The 19023-nt window shown below is 40.6% G+C and overlaps 1 protein-coding gene across 8 annotated transcripts in view; it reads right to left on the minus strand.

Moving 5' to 3' along the window:
- The window catches only part of DCLK1 (doublecortin like kinase 1), a 350726-nt gene that overhangs the window by 41680 nt on the left and 290023 nt on the right, over positions 1 to 19023 (minus strand). For 7 of the 8 annotated variants that reach the window (XM_028837437.2, XM_077974211.1, XM_015120874.3 and 4 more), the window contains 3 exons: positions 15825 to 15882; positions 15209 to 15328; positions 10351 to 10497 (listed from right to left, as the gene is read on the minus strand). In XM_028837437.2, coding sequence (XP_028693270.1) covers positions 10351 to 10497; positions 15209 to 15328; positions 15825 to 15882 — 325 coding nt within the window. Of the gene's footprint in view, positions 1 to 10350; positions 10498 to 15208; positions 15329 to 15824; positions 15883 to 16011; positions 17891 to 19023 lie in introns of those variants that run through there. The other variant, XR_013407907.1, reaches the window with a different exon arrangement.

The following is a 19023-nucleotide window of genomic DNA, read 5'->3' on the forward strand; positions in this document are numbered from 1 at the left end:
AGCCGAGGCTTGCATATTCTCCTGTTCTCACTCTGTGATCATCTGTTACTTGCTGCGGTAGTCTGAATCTCTTGCACAGCAAGGCACATCTCCACACATCAGGGGCACCGCTACTGTTCACACTCCATGTCTGCCTTCCTTTGGAAAAAGTAGATTCACTTTGCATTTCACTGCAACATAAAGTGCAGATGTTTGGCCAGCTAAGCTGCAATATCAGCAATGATCATTTGGATCCAACAGTTTTGGCAGAAGCAGGCAGTCATATCTTCCTATCTGGAGAGATCGCATCTTTTCTGAGCGAAAATATTCCTTTACATTTTCTCCATACTCCTAGCATGGAGTCTTATTCCCAGGAGCTGCTGATCAGGATTGAGTTTGGGCTGCCCTCTGGCAGGTATCTGAAGGCTTGTGAGGTCACCTGTGCTTGGGTTGTTAGGGCAAAAACAGCCATATGTCCCTCACAGATGTGGCTTTGTCCAGCTGTCATCTGGGATGGACATTTTCTTCCTTAGTTAAGGAAGCAGCTGTCCAGCCTTGGTCACTTAGAGTTAAGTTAAAAACTTTGAGGCTTCACAGCTGCAAAACACAACATCAGCCCCAGCCTAACTGTTCTTAGGCAAAAAAAAAAAAACCCTAAGTTGTAGTCTTACCATGTCAGCCATTCTGGTCATCCAAATGACAAGCAAATGTTTTTCATGAAAAGAAATCTGAGATGGAAACATCTAGTAGATGGTCTAGTTGATTTCCGAGGCAGGGAAGAATTGTTTACTTCCTTAATTCCATGTTGTTAACAATCACCTTTCTAGAATGCAAAATAATCTCTTGCTTTGATGTTCTGCTAGGTCCAAACATTCATTCAGTGTGCTTTGTGAGGTGATGCAGATTATGATTTATTCCACCCCCTTGATGCAGGAATTTTGTAGTTTTTTCTTAAACACAGTATCTATATCACGTAACTCTATTCAAAAGTCTGACAAAAGCAGATGTTGGTGGATTCAGTCATAAGTCTCATTTTAGTTCTAAATATGACTTTGTACTTCTCCTACATGTAGGAAAAGTTTTCTTTTCGAACATCTACGTTTTAAAAGAAATTCCATCTAACATAAAGCCATAGACCAATTATATTTAATATGAATGAACAATATAGTTCAAAGTTTCAATAACTAAGAAAAAAATCACTAAAAACCTTCCTTAAAATAAAGAAAATAAGTACTAATAAAAAAGTATTATTAAAAGTAATGTAGGTCTACAAAAACCAAAACCATTAAAATACATAGAACCATAATTGTGATGTTCTTTTTATTCCCTGTACAGCTGTCTTTTAATCACTTGCACAGTGCCCCCAACTTTTTTTTTTTTGCTTTAAAAACCACATAGTAGGATTTTCGTGAACATAAAGAGGTTCAAGGGATGCTTAGGAGAGAAAATGAGAGTGTAAAGACAAAGGCCAATTCCACGTAACTGAAACCATATCTAGACACAAGTACATTTGAAATGCTGCAACAAAATGTTTTTGCAGGTGAATAAATGTCCAGTCCTCTAGTTTGGAATTCTGTTTAACCTACTGTCAGGCAGGGCAGGACACAAGGTCACTCTGGTTTTTTCTCTGTCAACACTTTGGGAGAAGGATGGAGAAGAATAGACTTCAGTGTTTCTTCTCCAATGGGACAGCCCTTCCCTCAATGGTTTAAGAAGCCCTCTCACAATGGGAGCTCTTCATTAGCACCTGCTGCAGCCTAAGCTACGTGCACCCTTATCTCTTACCGAGCCAGTACAAAGGGGCATGACTGAGGCCATTTGAAAATGTAATTAAACATTTGTTAAAAAATCACAGATTGCTAAATACATCCATTTAAAGCCCGCACATGCGCACACACGCGCATACACACATCCTCACAAAACCATCTCCAGAAAGTATTATTCCAAATGGCAGCCATAAATTCACTTTGAACTAAATTTTTAATTAAATGTTAGAAATCAGAAAGGCTTCTAACAAGTTCACATTGAAAATGCCAAATCCTTGGCTTAGACTACTCTCTGGATTGACTTGTTACTTGGCGTTCCTCCTTATTCTGACCATCTTTCAGAAAGGGCATGAGCAGGCTGCAAGCACAGGCTTGGACAGACTGGTCCAGCTAGTGGAGCTCTGGTGTAAGAACTTTTTGCCATAACTGTGTTTTAAAGCCTCTATAAAACGTGACCCACACGTGAAGCAGAGTACATTAATTGTCAGTCAAGGAGTATTCACAACATGAGGTATGATTTAATGTTCATCCCTGGTCCTTTAAGTGCTATAGATGTTCCCCCGCATTTTAAACACCAAGGGGCTATTAAAGGGACAGGGATTAGTGCAAATCACCCAGTATGTAGTGCTTTCACTGTTTTAACTAAGCAATAAAACTGTGTAATTGTACAACACTAATTGAATGCAGCTACACATAATTGTGGGCTGCCATATGTATCCTATTACCATAAAGACTGTCAGTATTTTGTAAGCTACTCTTGTGATCATTGCAGATGGCTACAGTCAGAGAAGTTGTTCTCTAGGGTTTATTATATGGCTATAAAGACATCCTATGATTTGACAGACTAAACGTGTTAAATGGCAACAATTATGAAAAAGGTTCCAATTAAAAGCTGAAGGCATAACCAACCAAGAACGGATATAACGAAAGGTCAGGTATGTAGATTTTTGGGGCACACTGGTATTTTGCACAGCATTGTTTTTGAAAGAAGGGTTTTATTTTTATTTATTTATTTATTTTTGTTTATTTGGGGTTTTGCATTAGCTGCAACTTACTGAATAGTAGATCTTTAGGCATATGTTTGATTTCCCTTGGATGGGAAACTGAGACCATTTGGAAAAGTTATTTGAAAAAATAAAACATTTAATATATAGTCATAAAATGCAGCCGGTGGCCATAAAATCATATGAAAACTCACAGATAACCTGAACCCAGTCAAAAGGTTTCTGAGATTCCCATCATATGGCACTAAAAGCTGACTAATATAACAGATGTGTTGGAACAAACATAATTCTCAATGTTTCCATGAATCCAAGGGTAACCCTGATGAAACATTGGCTAATGAATTATTAGTAACCACTGAAAACTATTTCACAGAGGAGCTCAGTAGGTACTAAAAATTATTTCACCAAATAGAATTGAACAAAAGTGGCATGAAATTGACAAAGCCATGAAAAAAGGTCAATTTACTTTTTAACATATATGGTATCCCTTTAAGAAGACATTGATTTTCCTCCAGCTACGGTATATGGCCTTTATGATACTTTCTGAGGAAAATGGATTTAATTTAAATCTTTAACCTTTAAGAAATGAAATATAACAACATTTAAGCAGGGAGTCATTTTGTAGAATTATGGCCCACATACTTTTGAATTAAATCTCCTGGAAAAACGTAATAAAAGAATGCTATACCTACATGTAAAATATTTATGAAATCAAAAATTAAATGAAATAATAAAAACAATGAATGTTGTGCAGATGTCAGAAAGGAGTAATTCAGAAGAGAGGTAATTAAAGGAAAAAGTAAAATTGGTCTTCAATATTACACTGGAGATATCTGGGAAGATGGAGAAGTGAACGGAAACTCCAGGAAACCTGATTCTCACCCTCAATTTAAATTAGTCATGAAACTATCTTAAAAGGAGTTATATGCAGCTGCAGCGAGATACACAAAACATGCACATTCCAGATTCTGTTAGGAGTTATACATCCCAGGATTTTGCCAAAACTGTGGGAACTCAATGCCATTGCAATTTTAAAAAATGTTATTACATTTCTGTCACACAATTATTATCCAATATATCATAGTAGGAAAATGATCACTATAAAGGAAAAGGAACTAAACTCACCCATAATCTTGACACTCATAAATAAACACTGTTCAGATTTGGGGACATGGACTTCCAAGGCTTTTTTTCTCTCTTTCCTATCCTTCTTTTTCCATTGAACAACATATCCTGAATGTTTTTCTGAAGTGAATTGCATATATCTATACAATTATTCTCAGTGGCTGCTGGATATTCCATTATATGGACGCACCGTATTAGTAATCCCAATAGCTACTATTACCACTGTCATTTATTGCACACACAGGATATACCAGGTATTGTGATAAAGACTTCATGTGCATTTTGGCCCATTTGATCTTCACAACAGCCCTATTAATCTAGCACTTTTACTCATATTTTGCAGATGAGAAAATTGAGATTCAAAGATGTAAAATAATTTACCCAATGTTACACAGCAAATAAGTGGCAGTGCTAGAACTTAAACTCAGATATGTCTGAGTCCAAGAGTCCAACCAGCACGTCCTAACACTGTTGGTGGTCTAACCACCATTGTGCCACTATTTAATTCATCAGTGCCCTGAGATAAGTTATCTCCATATATGCTGTTTGGGTTTTGTTGTTTTTTTTTTCCCCGCATACTGCAAAACCCTGACATGAACATCTGTCTGGATAGCTACATATCCAGTTTCTTCCTCTTAGGTTACATTTTTGGCAGTAGAATTACTTGGTCACGAGGCACACGTGTTATTGAAGGTTTCGGTTATATATTACCAAATTGACTCTCTGACAGGTTCCGTCAAGTGACTCTCCCACCAACACATATGAGATAACTGTTATCCTCTTAACTTTGCCATCATTGTATGCTATTTTAAATTTTTGCTAGTCTGATAAGGCTATGTCGTTTTAGAAAGAAATGAGTGTCATCTCTTAATGACAGCGAAAAGGAGCAGTGAAGTAGACAAACACAGACCCACCAAGGTGACACAAGGTGAAAGTCAATGTCTTCTTAAAGGAATATCTTTTCCTTCCTGTCCTCATCTCCCTGATGAAATCACAGGTCTTTGAACAAGAGCCCCCAGTAAACACTTAGTACAGTAACTGGCCAATTATGGTACTAAATAATGCTTTGGGAAAATGTTGTGTCTTCTATTTTCCCTCAACTTCCATGCAGATTCAGAGAGCTGAATTTTTTTTCTAAACACCCCCCCAAAAAAAGGATCGTTCAATTTCTGCCTGGACACTTACAATGACAACAAGCTACCAGTAATAAAGGACATTTAAATTTCAAAGAAATTACATTATTAAAAAGTTTTTCTAAAGTTAACCCTAAATCTCTTGCCCACTAATATCTTCTCTTTAATTTTAGTTCCTTGCTGTCCAATACAGTACAAGAAAGTTATCCCATCTTCCATGTGGCAGCCTTTCCTATATTTGATGAGAACCACCATGCCTCAAGTGGTGCATCCCTTCTCTGGGTCAACCCCAGGCCCAGACAGAATGTGTTCAAATTATTACCATAAGGGGTAACATGGTAAGCTGCACCAAGGACTCTCTTGACTCTTTCAGGGAAAGAAGTCTAAGGTCATATGAATATTTTTAGCAGCCTTGTCATACTGAGACTCACACTGAACGAAAAGCCTTCTCCAGGTCAACTAATAGCCTTTGGACCTGCAGTCAGGCCAAGTATTCCATTATTGTTTCTGTAATTGCCAATAACACAACTACACCAAAACTAACTTAGTCTCTAGGGATTTATGTCTATCTCTTGTTTAATCTCTTCTTACCAATTTTGAACCTTTATAGAGCCAAAAATATTTTTGGATCTCACTTCTGTCACTGGTATAATTCATTTTCATTTGTAGTCACTGATACTCATAAGTAGGGCAGTATTGGCGTCGGACTCACAGAAGATCACTGGCTCCCTTGCTCTGGGTAACCTCCAATCCATTAGTCAATACACTTTGAGGGCTCAAGTTCTGTGTTATTGTCCATGACCTCAGACCCATTCTCTCTGTGGACTCATCTTGTCGAACAGTGCAGTTAGCTATCCCATCACCAAATGGATTTATTTGAGGAATTAAGAGTCATGGGATTAAGGTGAAAGAAATATGTTATCTTGTGAGCATGGAATTGAAAACTAGGAAGAGCTGGAGCACAACCTGTCATCGTCACTTTGGTGGAACAGGACTAGCTTATTGCTAGATATAATCCACTGCGTGAAAACAAGGACCATGAGTTGCACGTGTCATTTTGATGGGCAGCCGGGAGCAGGCACAAACACTTGAACACAGAGTTTCTAGACAAGGAGAGGCAGTTTTTCTCCTAGAGGCTCTTGGGGACTTTGGGAGGGAAAAGATTTTTGAACGTTTATATTTGAAGAAAATGACTATGCTTGTTTCTGGAACCTAATAAAAACTAGTGATGTGAGTTATAGTTTTGTTAGTAAAGATTTAATTTGCATAAGGAGGAGGCATCTGTGTACACATTTTTGAAAGACCTGCCCAGGTCCCTGGAAGAAACAAGCTCCTAATGATGGTTTTTGTTGCTAAGGGTACAAGCTTGCCATCTAGTGGTGACTTGTGTAAAATGAAGGTATTAATTTTTTTTTTTTTTTTTTTTAAATTAAGCAAAAAGTTCCTTTAGTCATGAGCTATCATGGCATACATACACACATACATATACACATACACACATCCATGCATACATACACAGTGGTCCCATGCCTAAGCCCATCTGGGGAAGCATCATGTTTTCTCCCACTGCTCAGTGAAGTTTATACCGAGGCCAGTGTGAGAACTCCGTCTAACAGGCCAGTTGGGACTGTTTTGGGCTTGCCAGGCGGCTCTGTCCTCTGTTTAAAGAAGTATCACTCATTCACTCACTCACTCACTCACTCCGCTCATCCACTCTGACGTCCACCTGTCCATACAATTATTAAGTACCAGGCATGACAACAAGTGAAGCAACAAGAACCATATAAAATCATGGGCATGATCAATTTAGGGGGAAAAACTTTAGTTAAATACAATAATAAATCAATAAGGGGTATTTTTCACTGGGTCAGTACCTAGTTTTCACCTAAAATGTGGCTGGAAACATTCCTGAAAGTCAAATCACATTTTCTCATCAAAATACTTTAACCTGACCAAACACTAGAGTTAAATAAATCATTCATACAATCAATATAGATCCTTAAGGCCAAGCTACATTTTTATGCTGTTCTATAAGAATTAAAAATAAAAAACGCTAAAAGTTCTATATACACAATTATACTGCATACAATGAAATCTATAGCTGAATTAGATAGGTATTAAAAATACTTTGCTAGTTATAACAAATATTAATCTAACACTTAGCTAACAGAAATCTTGTTGTAAGTCTTACAATTTAGAAGGGCTCTATAAGCCTTTTAATCAAGTAGTAAAACAAAGTATGCTGTGAAGTTTTTTTATATATTTGGTAAGTTTCCCTATTATAAGTAAACAGATTCCAAATCTTTACATTAACTTTATTATAACATTTTCCAAAAATAGTCTATAGCTTTACATTTTGCCATGAGGTGGCAAATCCATGCATGGGTGAATAGAAAAATTTCTAAAGCAATATAAAAAAAGGGTTAAAAAGTGATTTTCACTACATACAACATTATTGTTAGGCCATTTTATTTTTAGGAATAATTTAATTTCATTTTTAATTACAAAGAAAGGGGAAATTTTAAAAAGGAAATTAATAGTTATGTGTTATCTCTTTATTTCATCAAATCCCCTTAAAGAAGGCTTGAAGGAGGTACCTTCCTCAAGGTCATAAGACCAGTCAGTGGAAGAGTGAACCACTTGGTTTTGAACTTTTGTCCATCTGACTATAAATCCTGGGTGTGTGAGGGTCTACCTTCTGTGATAGTTCTGTTATTTCCACAACTCTCAACTGAATGTGAAATCAACAGTCGTCTCCTGTGCAATTAGTGACGTCATCCTAGTTCTGTTAAACCAGGACAGAATAAGTTGTGTTAAGTTTTGCTAAACTTATTTGAACTATTTTATCCTGTAATAGATTTATCTCTACAAAATTCACCAACCCCTAATCCCTACAGGCAGAAATCACTGTAATGGATAATAAAATCTCTTCAGTTTTTCATACAGATATTTTAAACCTATATTATAAATGACTGCAATTGCTTCTCTATATAGTTCAGCTTCTTAAATTAGAAGAGAAGGGAAAAAGAAAGGAGATAACTTTTTTTTCTTTTGTGGTAATTTAAAGTAAAATATGTTTGAATCAGCATAATACATTAGAAGTATCCTGTAAATTGTAATTTTAGTAAAAGTGCACTCCTATGTAATCACTTATGGCATTTACAGAAACAGATAACCCTTCAGCGAGGAGTAAGTGAACAATGGGTACACAAAACTGAGCAGCAAAATCAAAAAGGAAAGGAAATGAAACTTTAATTTTCCATCGCTGAAGTTTGGGAGCTTAGAGAAGTTTTTAAACAAAGGGCTAGTTGTAAGTCCGTTCCCATGAGACAATCCTACATAATTCAAGACACAGGAAAAATGAGTGCAGATGAGAGAAAATTGCTGCAGTTGATGGAGGCAACTATGCAGAAGAGAATGTTTAGGCTACTGTGGAGATGAGGAATTTAAGGTGCAATTAAGTCAGGGCTCAGTCACTTGACCTCGGCTGCCTTTTATTAGCCAGTAGCTACAAGACTACCAGCGTAATTGCAATGAACTAATTGTGTGCATATTTATTTCTTGAATGCCTATCTTTTCGGCTTCAGTGTCAACTTCATGAAGACGTGTGTCTCTCTTGTTCCCTGGCACAGTACCTGACACAGCAAGTACTCAGTACCTCTCCTTAACGCAGAGCTCACTGTAGTGTAGTGATAAGAGCTAAGGCTCTGGAAGTCGGAATTAGGTTGAGACCTTGACTCTTCTACTTAAGAACTGTTCCAACTGTGGGCAGGTCATTTAACTTCTAGGTACCCATGTTCCTTACCTATGAAATGACACAGTAATAGAACTTACCCGATATGGTTGCTGCGAGGATGAAATGAGATAATGACCATAAAGACGTTAGCACAGGGCCAAACACATAGATGGTTCTCCATCATTGCAGATCTTACTAGCTTTTGTTTGTGTCATGGGAGCTGGGTGGCTCATGTGCTTTTAGACTGGAGTGTGTATGCAGGTTACCTGGGGAGCTGGCTGCCACGTGGATTTCTGCAAGCTGTCTTCAGTCACCAGATTCTGATTTGGTAGGGCTTCATCCAGGCCCAGAAATTTGCATTTTTAACAGGCATCTGGGAATAATTCTGATTCAGGGAGTCTTTAGACCACCCTGGAGAAACACTACTTTAGAAAGAGAATCCTCTTTTCCCAGATTTCTGAAGAGATGGGCAAAGTAACAGAAGTCATACATGATGCTCAGGGGTGGATAATGAAAGTAAAAGAAGAACTAGCATCATTGGGAAAACATATATATATGCACAGTATATAGAAATGAAATACATTTCATTAAAATGCCAGCCTGAAGAGCCAGCAACATTTACATTACTCCCATATTTCCCAGTGAAGTGCCGCATACTTAGTCTCCACCTCCTCTTTTTTCTCTGCATTTCCCTTAATAACTGGGTGAGGAAGGACCCCCATTTGCTTTTGTGGAGATATCTCAAGGTTTCCACAGGGATGGGGAGTACATGAAAAGCAAACCAAATCGTGTAACGTAGGGGGAAGGATGTCTTTGTTTTTAAAAATTAGTCTTTTTCGAATTTGTTTTTATGCTAAAGGGCTAGAGTCTTAAAAACCCATCATAATTCTTTTTCTTTTAGGGTTTGGATCACATTATTGAGCTGTAAAGTTGGGAGACTCAGAAAAAGTCTAAAAGGGCTTCCTTTTTTTCCCCCAAGTAAAAACTTCTTTTTTCTTTTCTTTTCTCTTTTCTTTTCTTTCTTTTCTCTCTCTCTTTCTTTTAAGACAGGGTCTCACTCTGTCACCCAGGCTAGAGTGCAGTAGTGTGACCATAGCTTACTGCAGCCGTGACCTGCTGGCCTCAAGCAATCCTCCCACCTCAGCCTCCTGAGAAGCTGGGACTACAGGCACACACTACAATAATCTCTGGCTAATTAAAAATTTTTTTCTTTTTTTGCAGAGATGGGGGGGTCTCACTATGTTGCCCCAACTGGCAAGTAAAAACTTTCTAACATAAAAGCGCCTGAGATAAATGACATCCGTGTCTGTGTAACTTGTTACTATCTTGTCCTAGCCTGAGGTATTCAACACAGGCCTACCCTTCAAGAGTTCAATTCCCATTCTTGTGCCTGGTTTTTATTTGCTAATAAATCAGGTGTTTTTAAGGGTGCATTAACTCATCTAGATCAACCTAAAAGGCTAGTTTCCAACTAGATCCTGAAGGCTAATTGGAAATTAACCTTTCAGGTAATTTTTTAAAAAAAGAAAGAAAAGAAAAAAGAAATATTCATATTCATTTATGAGTCCTTGGAACTCAGGATGCCCTGTAGGTGGAATTCCTCTTACCAGCAGGTTCTCTGGCTTGATATCACGGTGGACGATGTTCAGGCTATGCAGGTATTTGATGGCGCTGGCTAGGTTGTACAGCATCCCACTGGCGTCCCTCTCAGTGTATTTGTTAGTGGAAGTAATGGCATCAAAAAGGTCTCCCCCCTGAGAAGAGAACAGAAGGTGGAGCAGCACATTAACAGATGGGCCAGTGGTGTCACCTGCTGAGGCCACTCACAAATCACAAAGGACAGAAAGAATGGATGTGGAATCTTTGGGTTCCTAAGGGCTTTTCCTGCCACTTCCCTCTCAAAGGCCTGAAGGCTGAATGGTGATTTCTCCACCCACTACAAAGCCAGCAGCACTTCCCCCAGAGCTCAGAGACAGGGGCAGGGTGAGGATTCTCCACCACCAGACACATGGCCATTTCCACAGCTCCCAGCTAGGGGAGGAGGAGATGCAGCTGGATCCCCAGGGCGGAGGCCTGTGACACGTGAAGAACTCAGTGGCATGTGCCACCTGCCTCACATTGACTGCCAGCCAGAGTTCAAATTCGTAATCCTTAACCTCCTCCAGTGAGGAACAGGTAATACCACAAACTGCACACTGAAAATGTTCTACTGCCTAGTTATTAAGACGCGTGTGCGCGCGCGCACACACACACACACACACACACACACACACACAAAATCCCCTTCATATGCTACATTTAGCTCTTTGGGAGTGGGCGTAGTGTTTTCTTTTTCAATATTGTGCTTCTTTGTAAGGAACAAAGAAAAGGACCAGAAACTGCCATTTCAAAGATGAGCCAGATAAAAGAGGGAGGAAGAGGGGGGAAATCTCAAAGAAAGTTTTCTAGGACTGTTATTCATCTGAACTTTTGTTTCCCTTGTTCCTTTTAAAAGATATTGCTTTTTGGTAAAATGCAATTATTTTTAAGCTTCAACCTAAGTACCATTTATTCAAAACCCTTTCAGAGAATTGGGGTCTGGTTTACTATCAGTATGTGCACCATTCGTGCCTACAGGGCACCAAACTGCTACGCACCGTAACCAACTGTGATCATCTGTTACCTAATGTGCTAAGGAACTCAGTTTTTCTTTTATAAATAGCTAAAGCAAAAGATAGTCCCTGTAGGCTGATGATTTTCAAATCTGCCTCTTGGGCCTGGGCCCTCTGCGCCCCTGGACAGTCTCCACTCTGGAGGCTTCTCTCACTATCCCCGAAGCTGCAACAGTTCTCAAGCTAAGCACACAGATTTTTTTTTTTTTCCCAAAACGAATAGTTTTTTCAACTTTCTGCTTCTCTCAAAGGTAAGGCTGCTACACACAGGTTTTCAGGTTGTCTCTGTACCACTTGAGGAGGTGGGACAGTCACAGTGCTCTATCTATGTGAACAGCACCCCTGGAGTTCCACCACAGGGCATGTGTGGCTGTATATGGAGACCCTGCAAAGATTCCATCAGTCCCAGTTACCTGGGTTCCTGGCATCTTGTAATGCCCCTTTTTATAAGAGACAAAGTCTTGCTTTGTCACCCAGGCTGGAGTGCAGTGGCACAATCATAGCTCACTGCACTCAGACTCCTGGGCTCAAGTGATCCTCCTGTCTCAGCCTCCAGAGTAGCTGGAACCACAGGAGCAGGCCATCATGCCCGGCTAATTATTATTATTTTTTTTTTGTAGAGATGGGGCTTTGCTTTGTTGCCCAGGCTGCTCTCTAACTCCTGACCTCAAGTGATCCTCCTGCCTTGGCCCCCCAAAAGTGCTGGGATTACAGGCATGAGCCACTGCATCTGGCCCCTTTCTTCTTTGTCCTCAACAATGCAGTCAACAGGTCTTATCCATTCTCTCTTGGACACGTTTCTCCTTCGCAGCCATCTGGGCCTTCCTACTCCGCCAAACGCTCCTGTTGCCTCATCCCTGGCTTGTTGTCATGTGGTCTCACAATCCGCTCTGCTTCCCTCCGTGAGTTCTTTATCCAAAGCATCCTGCACACCGAGTGCTACCTTCCCACACATTATGTCACTATTTTCTTTCTTTCTTCAAGAAATCACCATTCTTTTCCCACAGCCGAAAGGAGGAGGCTTTCTATGTTCTGCCCCAACCTTCATTCCACCCTGTTAATTTCCTCTCTTGCCACTACTTAAAACAGTGACCCTCATGCTCCAGGATATTTCTTCCCTAGCCATCCGAACAGGCCAAGATCTCTGTCCTCAAGCCTGTCCTCATGAGAGCCCGCTTCCTGAAGTGTCCCGTCCCCTCCCCTTCAGTTTTCTAATTCCCGTTGCTCTCTCAGGGCCCAGCTGCAGGCCCAGTTCCTCCGCAAGGCCTGCCTTCCTCTGAACACATAGGCAGCCTGCATGTGCACCGCCTCTGGCAGGCAGAAGGCTAAAGTCCTGCGCCTGATGTGTATGGAATTTCATTCTGGTGAACTGCTGATCCACTGCCTTCCGGAACTGCCGATCCACTGCCTTCCGGAACAGGAGCCTTGTTTGTCTAGGAGCTTCAGGCATTCTTTGGCACATCACTGGGCCCTGAGGGTTTGAGAAGCACACCCACCCACATGTCTCAGTGGAAAAGTCCTGGGAGTCTTTCAAGTCAAGCCTGGGGCTGGCCTTCACTTCCCTGGGAAGCTTCTCGAGCGCCCTCAGGGCATTCTGGGTGAGATTAAATGGAAGGGTATGATCTTTCAGCACAATTGAGAGTCCCAGTGCTGGGCTACGGAGACCTTCTATGGCTTTTTCAGGGTATCTTGGTGATGCAGAGAGAATTCACAAAGGCAGTTAAGTGTAATGAGGACCTTAACATAGTCACCTAACCAAGCACATGATTGAGAGTCAGACTAAGATTTCTCACAAAATGCCCCATTCAGAGTGCCTGAGCCTTTGCCATCTTGAAATTTCATTTAGTCTCAGCATTCCAAAAATCAGCCAACAGTGGGGGTAAGGCAATAATAACAGGGGGTATTCAAATTCTAACAGCACACAGAAGGGCAACAGAATGGCTTGAAGTTGGTAGTCTAAAAACATTGTTGGAAAAAGTCTCCGTGGTACTAGGGAAAATATAATTTACAATGTTGGTAAAAAGGTAATTTGATAATAAAGCACCAACAGGAAAATCTTCATATTTTTTCTTTATTCAAATGAAATTAACTTTTCTTTTCCTTTTTCTTTTTTTTTTTTGAGACAGAGTTTCCCTCTTTTTGCCCAGGCTGGAGTGCAATGGCGCGATCTCGGCTCACTGTAACCTCCGCTTCCCGGGTTCAAGCGACTCTCCTGCCTCAGCCTCCCGGGTAGCTGGGACTACAGGCGCCTGTCACCACGCCCGACTAATTTTTTGTATTTTTAGTAGAGACGGGGTTTCACCACGTTGGCCAGGCTAGATCTCTTGACTTCGTGATCTGCCCACCTCTGCCTCCCAAAGTGCTGGGATTACAGGCATGAGCCACGGTGCCAGGACGACTTTTCTTTATTGGATTATCAGTTTAACATTTTTACCTCCCTCAGCCTCAAACATGACAATAACCTTGTTACTACAAAAAGGCTCCCATTCTTTGAAAGAAACAAGTCCTAATTTGAAGTAGAATAAAAATAGGTTTCACCTATAAAAAAAATGCCGATATGTCTAAGGTGAAGCAACTCTGAACAACAAAAACTTAAAGACCCTAGAATGAACATTTATCATATCATCACAGATTAGCTTATTAAATGATTTCCTTGTCTTGAATGTTTAAGAGAAAACCTCACATTCAAGTCAGCAGTGTGGGGATTCCAAACATGCCCTGGGAGCCTGAGGCGCCCCCTTGAGGTGCTCACAGCTGATGCAGAAGGCGGTGCAACATTCTCCAACTAAGGTAGACATTACTTAAACCCCCAGTTTGGGCCGGATGCTGTGGCTCACGTCTGTAATCCCAGCACTTTGGGAGGCGGGCACGAGGTCAGGAGATCGAGACCATCCTGGCTAACACGGTGAAACCCCATCTCTACTAAAAATACAAAAAAAATTAACCGGGCGTGGTGGCGGGAGCCTGTAGTCCCAGTTACTCGGGAGGCTGAGGCAGGAGAATGGCGTGAACCTGGGAGGCGGAACTTGCAGTGAGCCGAGATTGCGCCACTGCACTCCAGCCTGGGCGACAGAGTGAGACTCTGTCTCAAAAAAAAACCTTTCAATTTGATGAATATACTAGAAAAGACTTGAGAACACAACAGCTTCATGAAAATGAAGCATGCCATTTTTTTTAAAACTTCTAATTCCTGAAAATGTCAAATGTATCGAAGGAGAGTAAGAGACTTTTCATCTCCATTCAACCATCATCAATTGGCTATCCCCATAGTCTATGTTTTCATAGAAGGTAATATTATGTGACAGGATGAGATGACGACATTCACTGAAAGTGCGCTATTCACATCATTATTAGGACAGCGCTATTTTCCCATTATGTTGGTGACTAAAAGTTTAAAGCTTGTTTTTACAAGATGGCTGGTACCTTTGGATATAGTTCATGGAAAAGTGAATGATTTTCCATTACAACAACGACAATTATATTGGTACCTAATACTTTGTGTGTCACACAAACTGGTGGAAGCCATCTCTTCATCCCCAGAAAAACACCATTAAGCAGGTATTATTAGTATTCTCACTTTACATATGCTGAAACTGAGGCATAAAGAGGTAGACCCAAGGTCATGGGCCTCTTTGTGCCAAGGCTGGGACTTGAGTCCTTGTGTACAGTTCTCCTGTGAACATTCCTAATCACTAGGCCAATATCTAGAAATGAGAACCTGAATATTGGTGAGAGAAAATAAGGAAAAGAGCTCTAGAATATAGGCAAGCGCGGTGCCATCAATAAAGGCTTACTTTTTTTCCAAAATACACACCTTTACTAATTCCATGACAAGATACAGTTCAGTTGGCACATCCATCTCCTCAATCAGAAGAACAATATTGGGATGCTTCACTCTTCTTAAAATAGACACTTCATTCTGGATCATGTGCTCCTGTCCAAAGGAAAAGTCATCTTCATCAGCTTCCACACAAAACATATGGAGAGCTAACTCAGTGAGTACAACTATACTATGTAAGGGTCAAGAGAGATGCATTTTGGTAAAATGTAATGAGCCTGTCTTGTATTCTGATATTCAGATATAGCCTAGAATTGCCAACTGATGTGGAGGTCCTTACATAATGCTTATAAATTCAGAACCTATCATGATAACTACAGTTTCATAGCAAAGAATGGGATGAAACTTAGATCACATGAAGAAGGGAAGAGAGTAAACAAACAAAAAGATAAGGAAGATAAATCATATATAATCATTCCAAATAATTTTTATCCCAGGGATATACATAAAGTTATATTCTAGTAAGTGTATAACATTCTATTCCAGCAAAATTCAACCCTTAGGGTGAACTTATGTTTATTTGGGAGCTGATCTTTGTGTTTCTTTTGACCTCTTGAACACTCTATCTCATAAGAACAAATTTTATACATACTTTGCCTCGACATTTGCTTTTCTTGATAATTTTCAGAGCATACTCTCTAGCAGTCGATCTGCAAAGAGAAAGTTTGTGTTTTTAACATAAAACTTAACTTCAAATCTATCGAATTATTTTGTCAGGGATCAATTTCCTACCCCATAGATCTTGTGTCATGTTGTAAATATTTTGTGAAAGGATTTCCTTTCTTTTTTTTTTTTTTAAAAACAAATAAATATGTAAATGTTGATGGACTGACCAAGTGTAAGGATGGTAAGTCTGCTGGCATAGAGAAATCTTGGGCTGTTTATGTTGCCATACTGGTAATAAAAACACTAGCACTGGCACTTTGCTCTTCAAGTTGCCCACTTATCTCTCTTCCAAGTGTACTTTCCTTCCTTTTCTTACTGTTGGAAAGCTTTTTAATAAACTTCCACTCCTGCTCTGAAAACAAAACACAACACTAACATTGCTATTGCGTCTTAGCTCCTCCTGCTTCCAGGTTGTTCTTCCCTCCCCTTCCCTCTGAAGTGATGTAGTGGCGGCCTAAAGCAGAGATGAGTTTCCGCCATTCCCTCCTGAGGTTCGCTATCCACCCAGGGCACCTGTGACTGTTCTCTGAAAGTTCACACAATCACACTGAAGACTCTAGAGAAAGCAGTCCACGCTCTTTAGACCTCAGTTCAGTGTGACAGCCTGTGTGAGTTCTGCTGGAGAACTCATGGATGATATGGTCAAGGTGTAAAGAAAGGGATAAAATCTATTTCAGAGCTTCCTGGGACCCCTGGGCCCTTTTACGGGGTGTCTCGTTTCATTGAAAGAAAATGAAGGTGACAATGAAAATCTACTCACTCCCCAAAGCCACATGGCAGCATTAAAATCAGACTCTCAGTTCTCGAGGCCCCTGCTCCCTGCATAGCACAGTCAACGCTGCCCCTCCTCTGTGATAGGTGTAGGAGGAAGGATTTAGTCCTATCGCTACCTTTAAACAGCTTCCTAATTTGTGCTAACATTACTAAGATACTGTAGAGACAAACACAAGAACGCGTCTATTATTAAAGGGCACAATGCATACTTCATAATCATAGTAAACCACGACTTCACAAGCATTGCTGTTTTATTTCTGGTGTGAAATTGAGAGAGCCTAGCTTTTTACCTATAGATAAAAGTCAATTTTGTGGATCCATTAGAGCCAATTTTGTGGATCCAATGGACACAAATAGTAATGAGGTTAATTAAGAACACGCTTTTAAAACAGGGCTTTAAAATCTTCAATATGGTGAATTAAATGGGATTTCCTAGTTATATGGTTGTAGCAAGAAAATGATTTGCCTCTAAGCGAATCAACAGGCCAGTCATTAATATGTTTTGAGGGCATTTTAGAAATTTTTCATGTTATTTACTTCTAAAAATGCTTCTTCCATGACATTTCCAGCCCTTTTCATGGTGCCAGCCTCAAAAAACAGTGATCACTGAATTATGATTCTATCTGCTGAATAAAATCACAAGATAATGACTTTGAAGCCTCTTTTCCTCACTAGCAGGCTTTGGGGTTCAGGCAGTAGAAGGTAAACCCTTTGCTTCAAGGCTCCCCTCCTGCAGATATGCAGCTGTCAGAGGAATTCCCATAGCTTTCCCTCAGGAAGGAGAAGGACTAGAAGCCCAAGGATGCCACTACCACTGTCTCTGTTGATCCTTCAGATCATGGCTGAAGGATCAGCCATGGCTGGGCAGAGAGGCCATGATGGGGTGTGAGCCAGGCTGTGGCTAAATGCAGGGCTTGGTGTGCTAGATGTTCCCACATAAACACCAGACCACCAGCAAGACTGGGGGGTAGAGAAAGAGAAGGCACTTCAGGAAGAGGTAAACCAAAATATTTAACATTAGAAATTTAAAATGTGGGCTCGGCGCGGTGGCTCATGCCTGTAATCCCAGCACTTTGGGAGGCCCAAGTGGGCAGATCAGTTGAGGTCAGGAGTTCGAGACCAACCTGGTAAATATGGTGAAACTCTGACTCTACTAAAAAAGCACAAAAATTAGCTAGGCATGGTGTTGCGTGCCTGTAATCCCAGCTACTTGGGAGGCTGAGGCAGGAAGACTGCTCGAGCTCAGGATGTGAAGGCCATGGTGAGCCGAGATCATGCCACTGCACTCCAGCCTGGGTGACAGGGAAATTTAAAATGTGAGGGCAAACATAAATGAGAAAATGAGAAAGTGACATGATTCACGTGTGAAGAGATTCTTCACTGTAGAAGCTCTACATCCTATAAGACCACAGGGTCGCTTTAAGTAGCTTCTTCTTAAGAGGCTCCTGTAGAGTTTGTCTGCAAACTTGAAAATACTTAATCAAGAGGAAAACTAAAAACCCAAGTGTTTCTGGATTCTGCTTTTCATAAATCACTAAAAAATTATGATAAAGCAAATCTCAGGTTGGAATACATGAGCAATTTCCTATCTGGCTTAACATGTGCCATTGGATGGCAGGGAATCTAGACCATTGCACTGCCTGCCTGGATAACCACCAGCAATCCCAGGCAGGGCCAGAGAGCAAGAAGGGACGTTTGTGAGGCTGAAAAATAAAAGCTGCCGTTCCCTTCACCACCTCCACAGAGGAGATGGATAGACAGGACCGTGCTGGTCAGAAAAGAAAGTGGTTTCTTAGCTTGGTGATTCCTCATGTTTGCCATTTGCTGCTCTTTTCCCTTGAAGGAGTAATTTTAAAGCACTCAATCCTCAGGGCTGGTGTAGAGCACAGGAGGGCTGAATCCCCTCTATAGCCAGTTAGACAAGAAGCCGGATCCCTAGTGAGCCAGAGGGTGTGTTGGCTCCCAGCAGGCCAAGGAAGCAGGTTCTGTCCTGAGCCTACAGCTGAGGCGAAGAGGGCAGCAAACCTAGGGCTTACTAGGAACAAAGACCTTGTGGATTTCCACTATAGAACCTTTTGTAATAGGATTAAACCTTCCATTACATCTACTCACATTTCACAGCGGACAATGAGCTCCACAGAGGACCACCAAATTAATGTTGCACCTTTTCTTTTTTGATTCCTGAGGGTCGAACTATAAAGCCATATAATAAAATCCATAATAAAAGCCACATAATAAAAATCAATTCCTAGAAGCACAGGTTTACAGGAAAGTAGCTAGTCTAGAAAGTGAGCCTGAAAACAGGTGTTAGGACTAATTGTGTGTCATAAGAATAAGAATGTAAGTGTCTG

This window comes from Macaca mulatta, chromosome 17 (assembly GCF_049350105.2).
Source record: "Macaca mulatta isolate MMU2019108-1 chromosome 17, T2T-MMU8v2.0, whole genome shotgun sequence".
Classification (NCBI taxonomy): Eukaryota; Metazoa; Chordata; class Mammalia; order Primates; family Cercopithecidae; genus Macaca; species Macaca mulatta.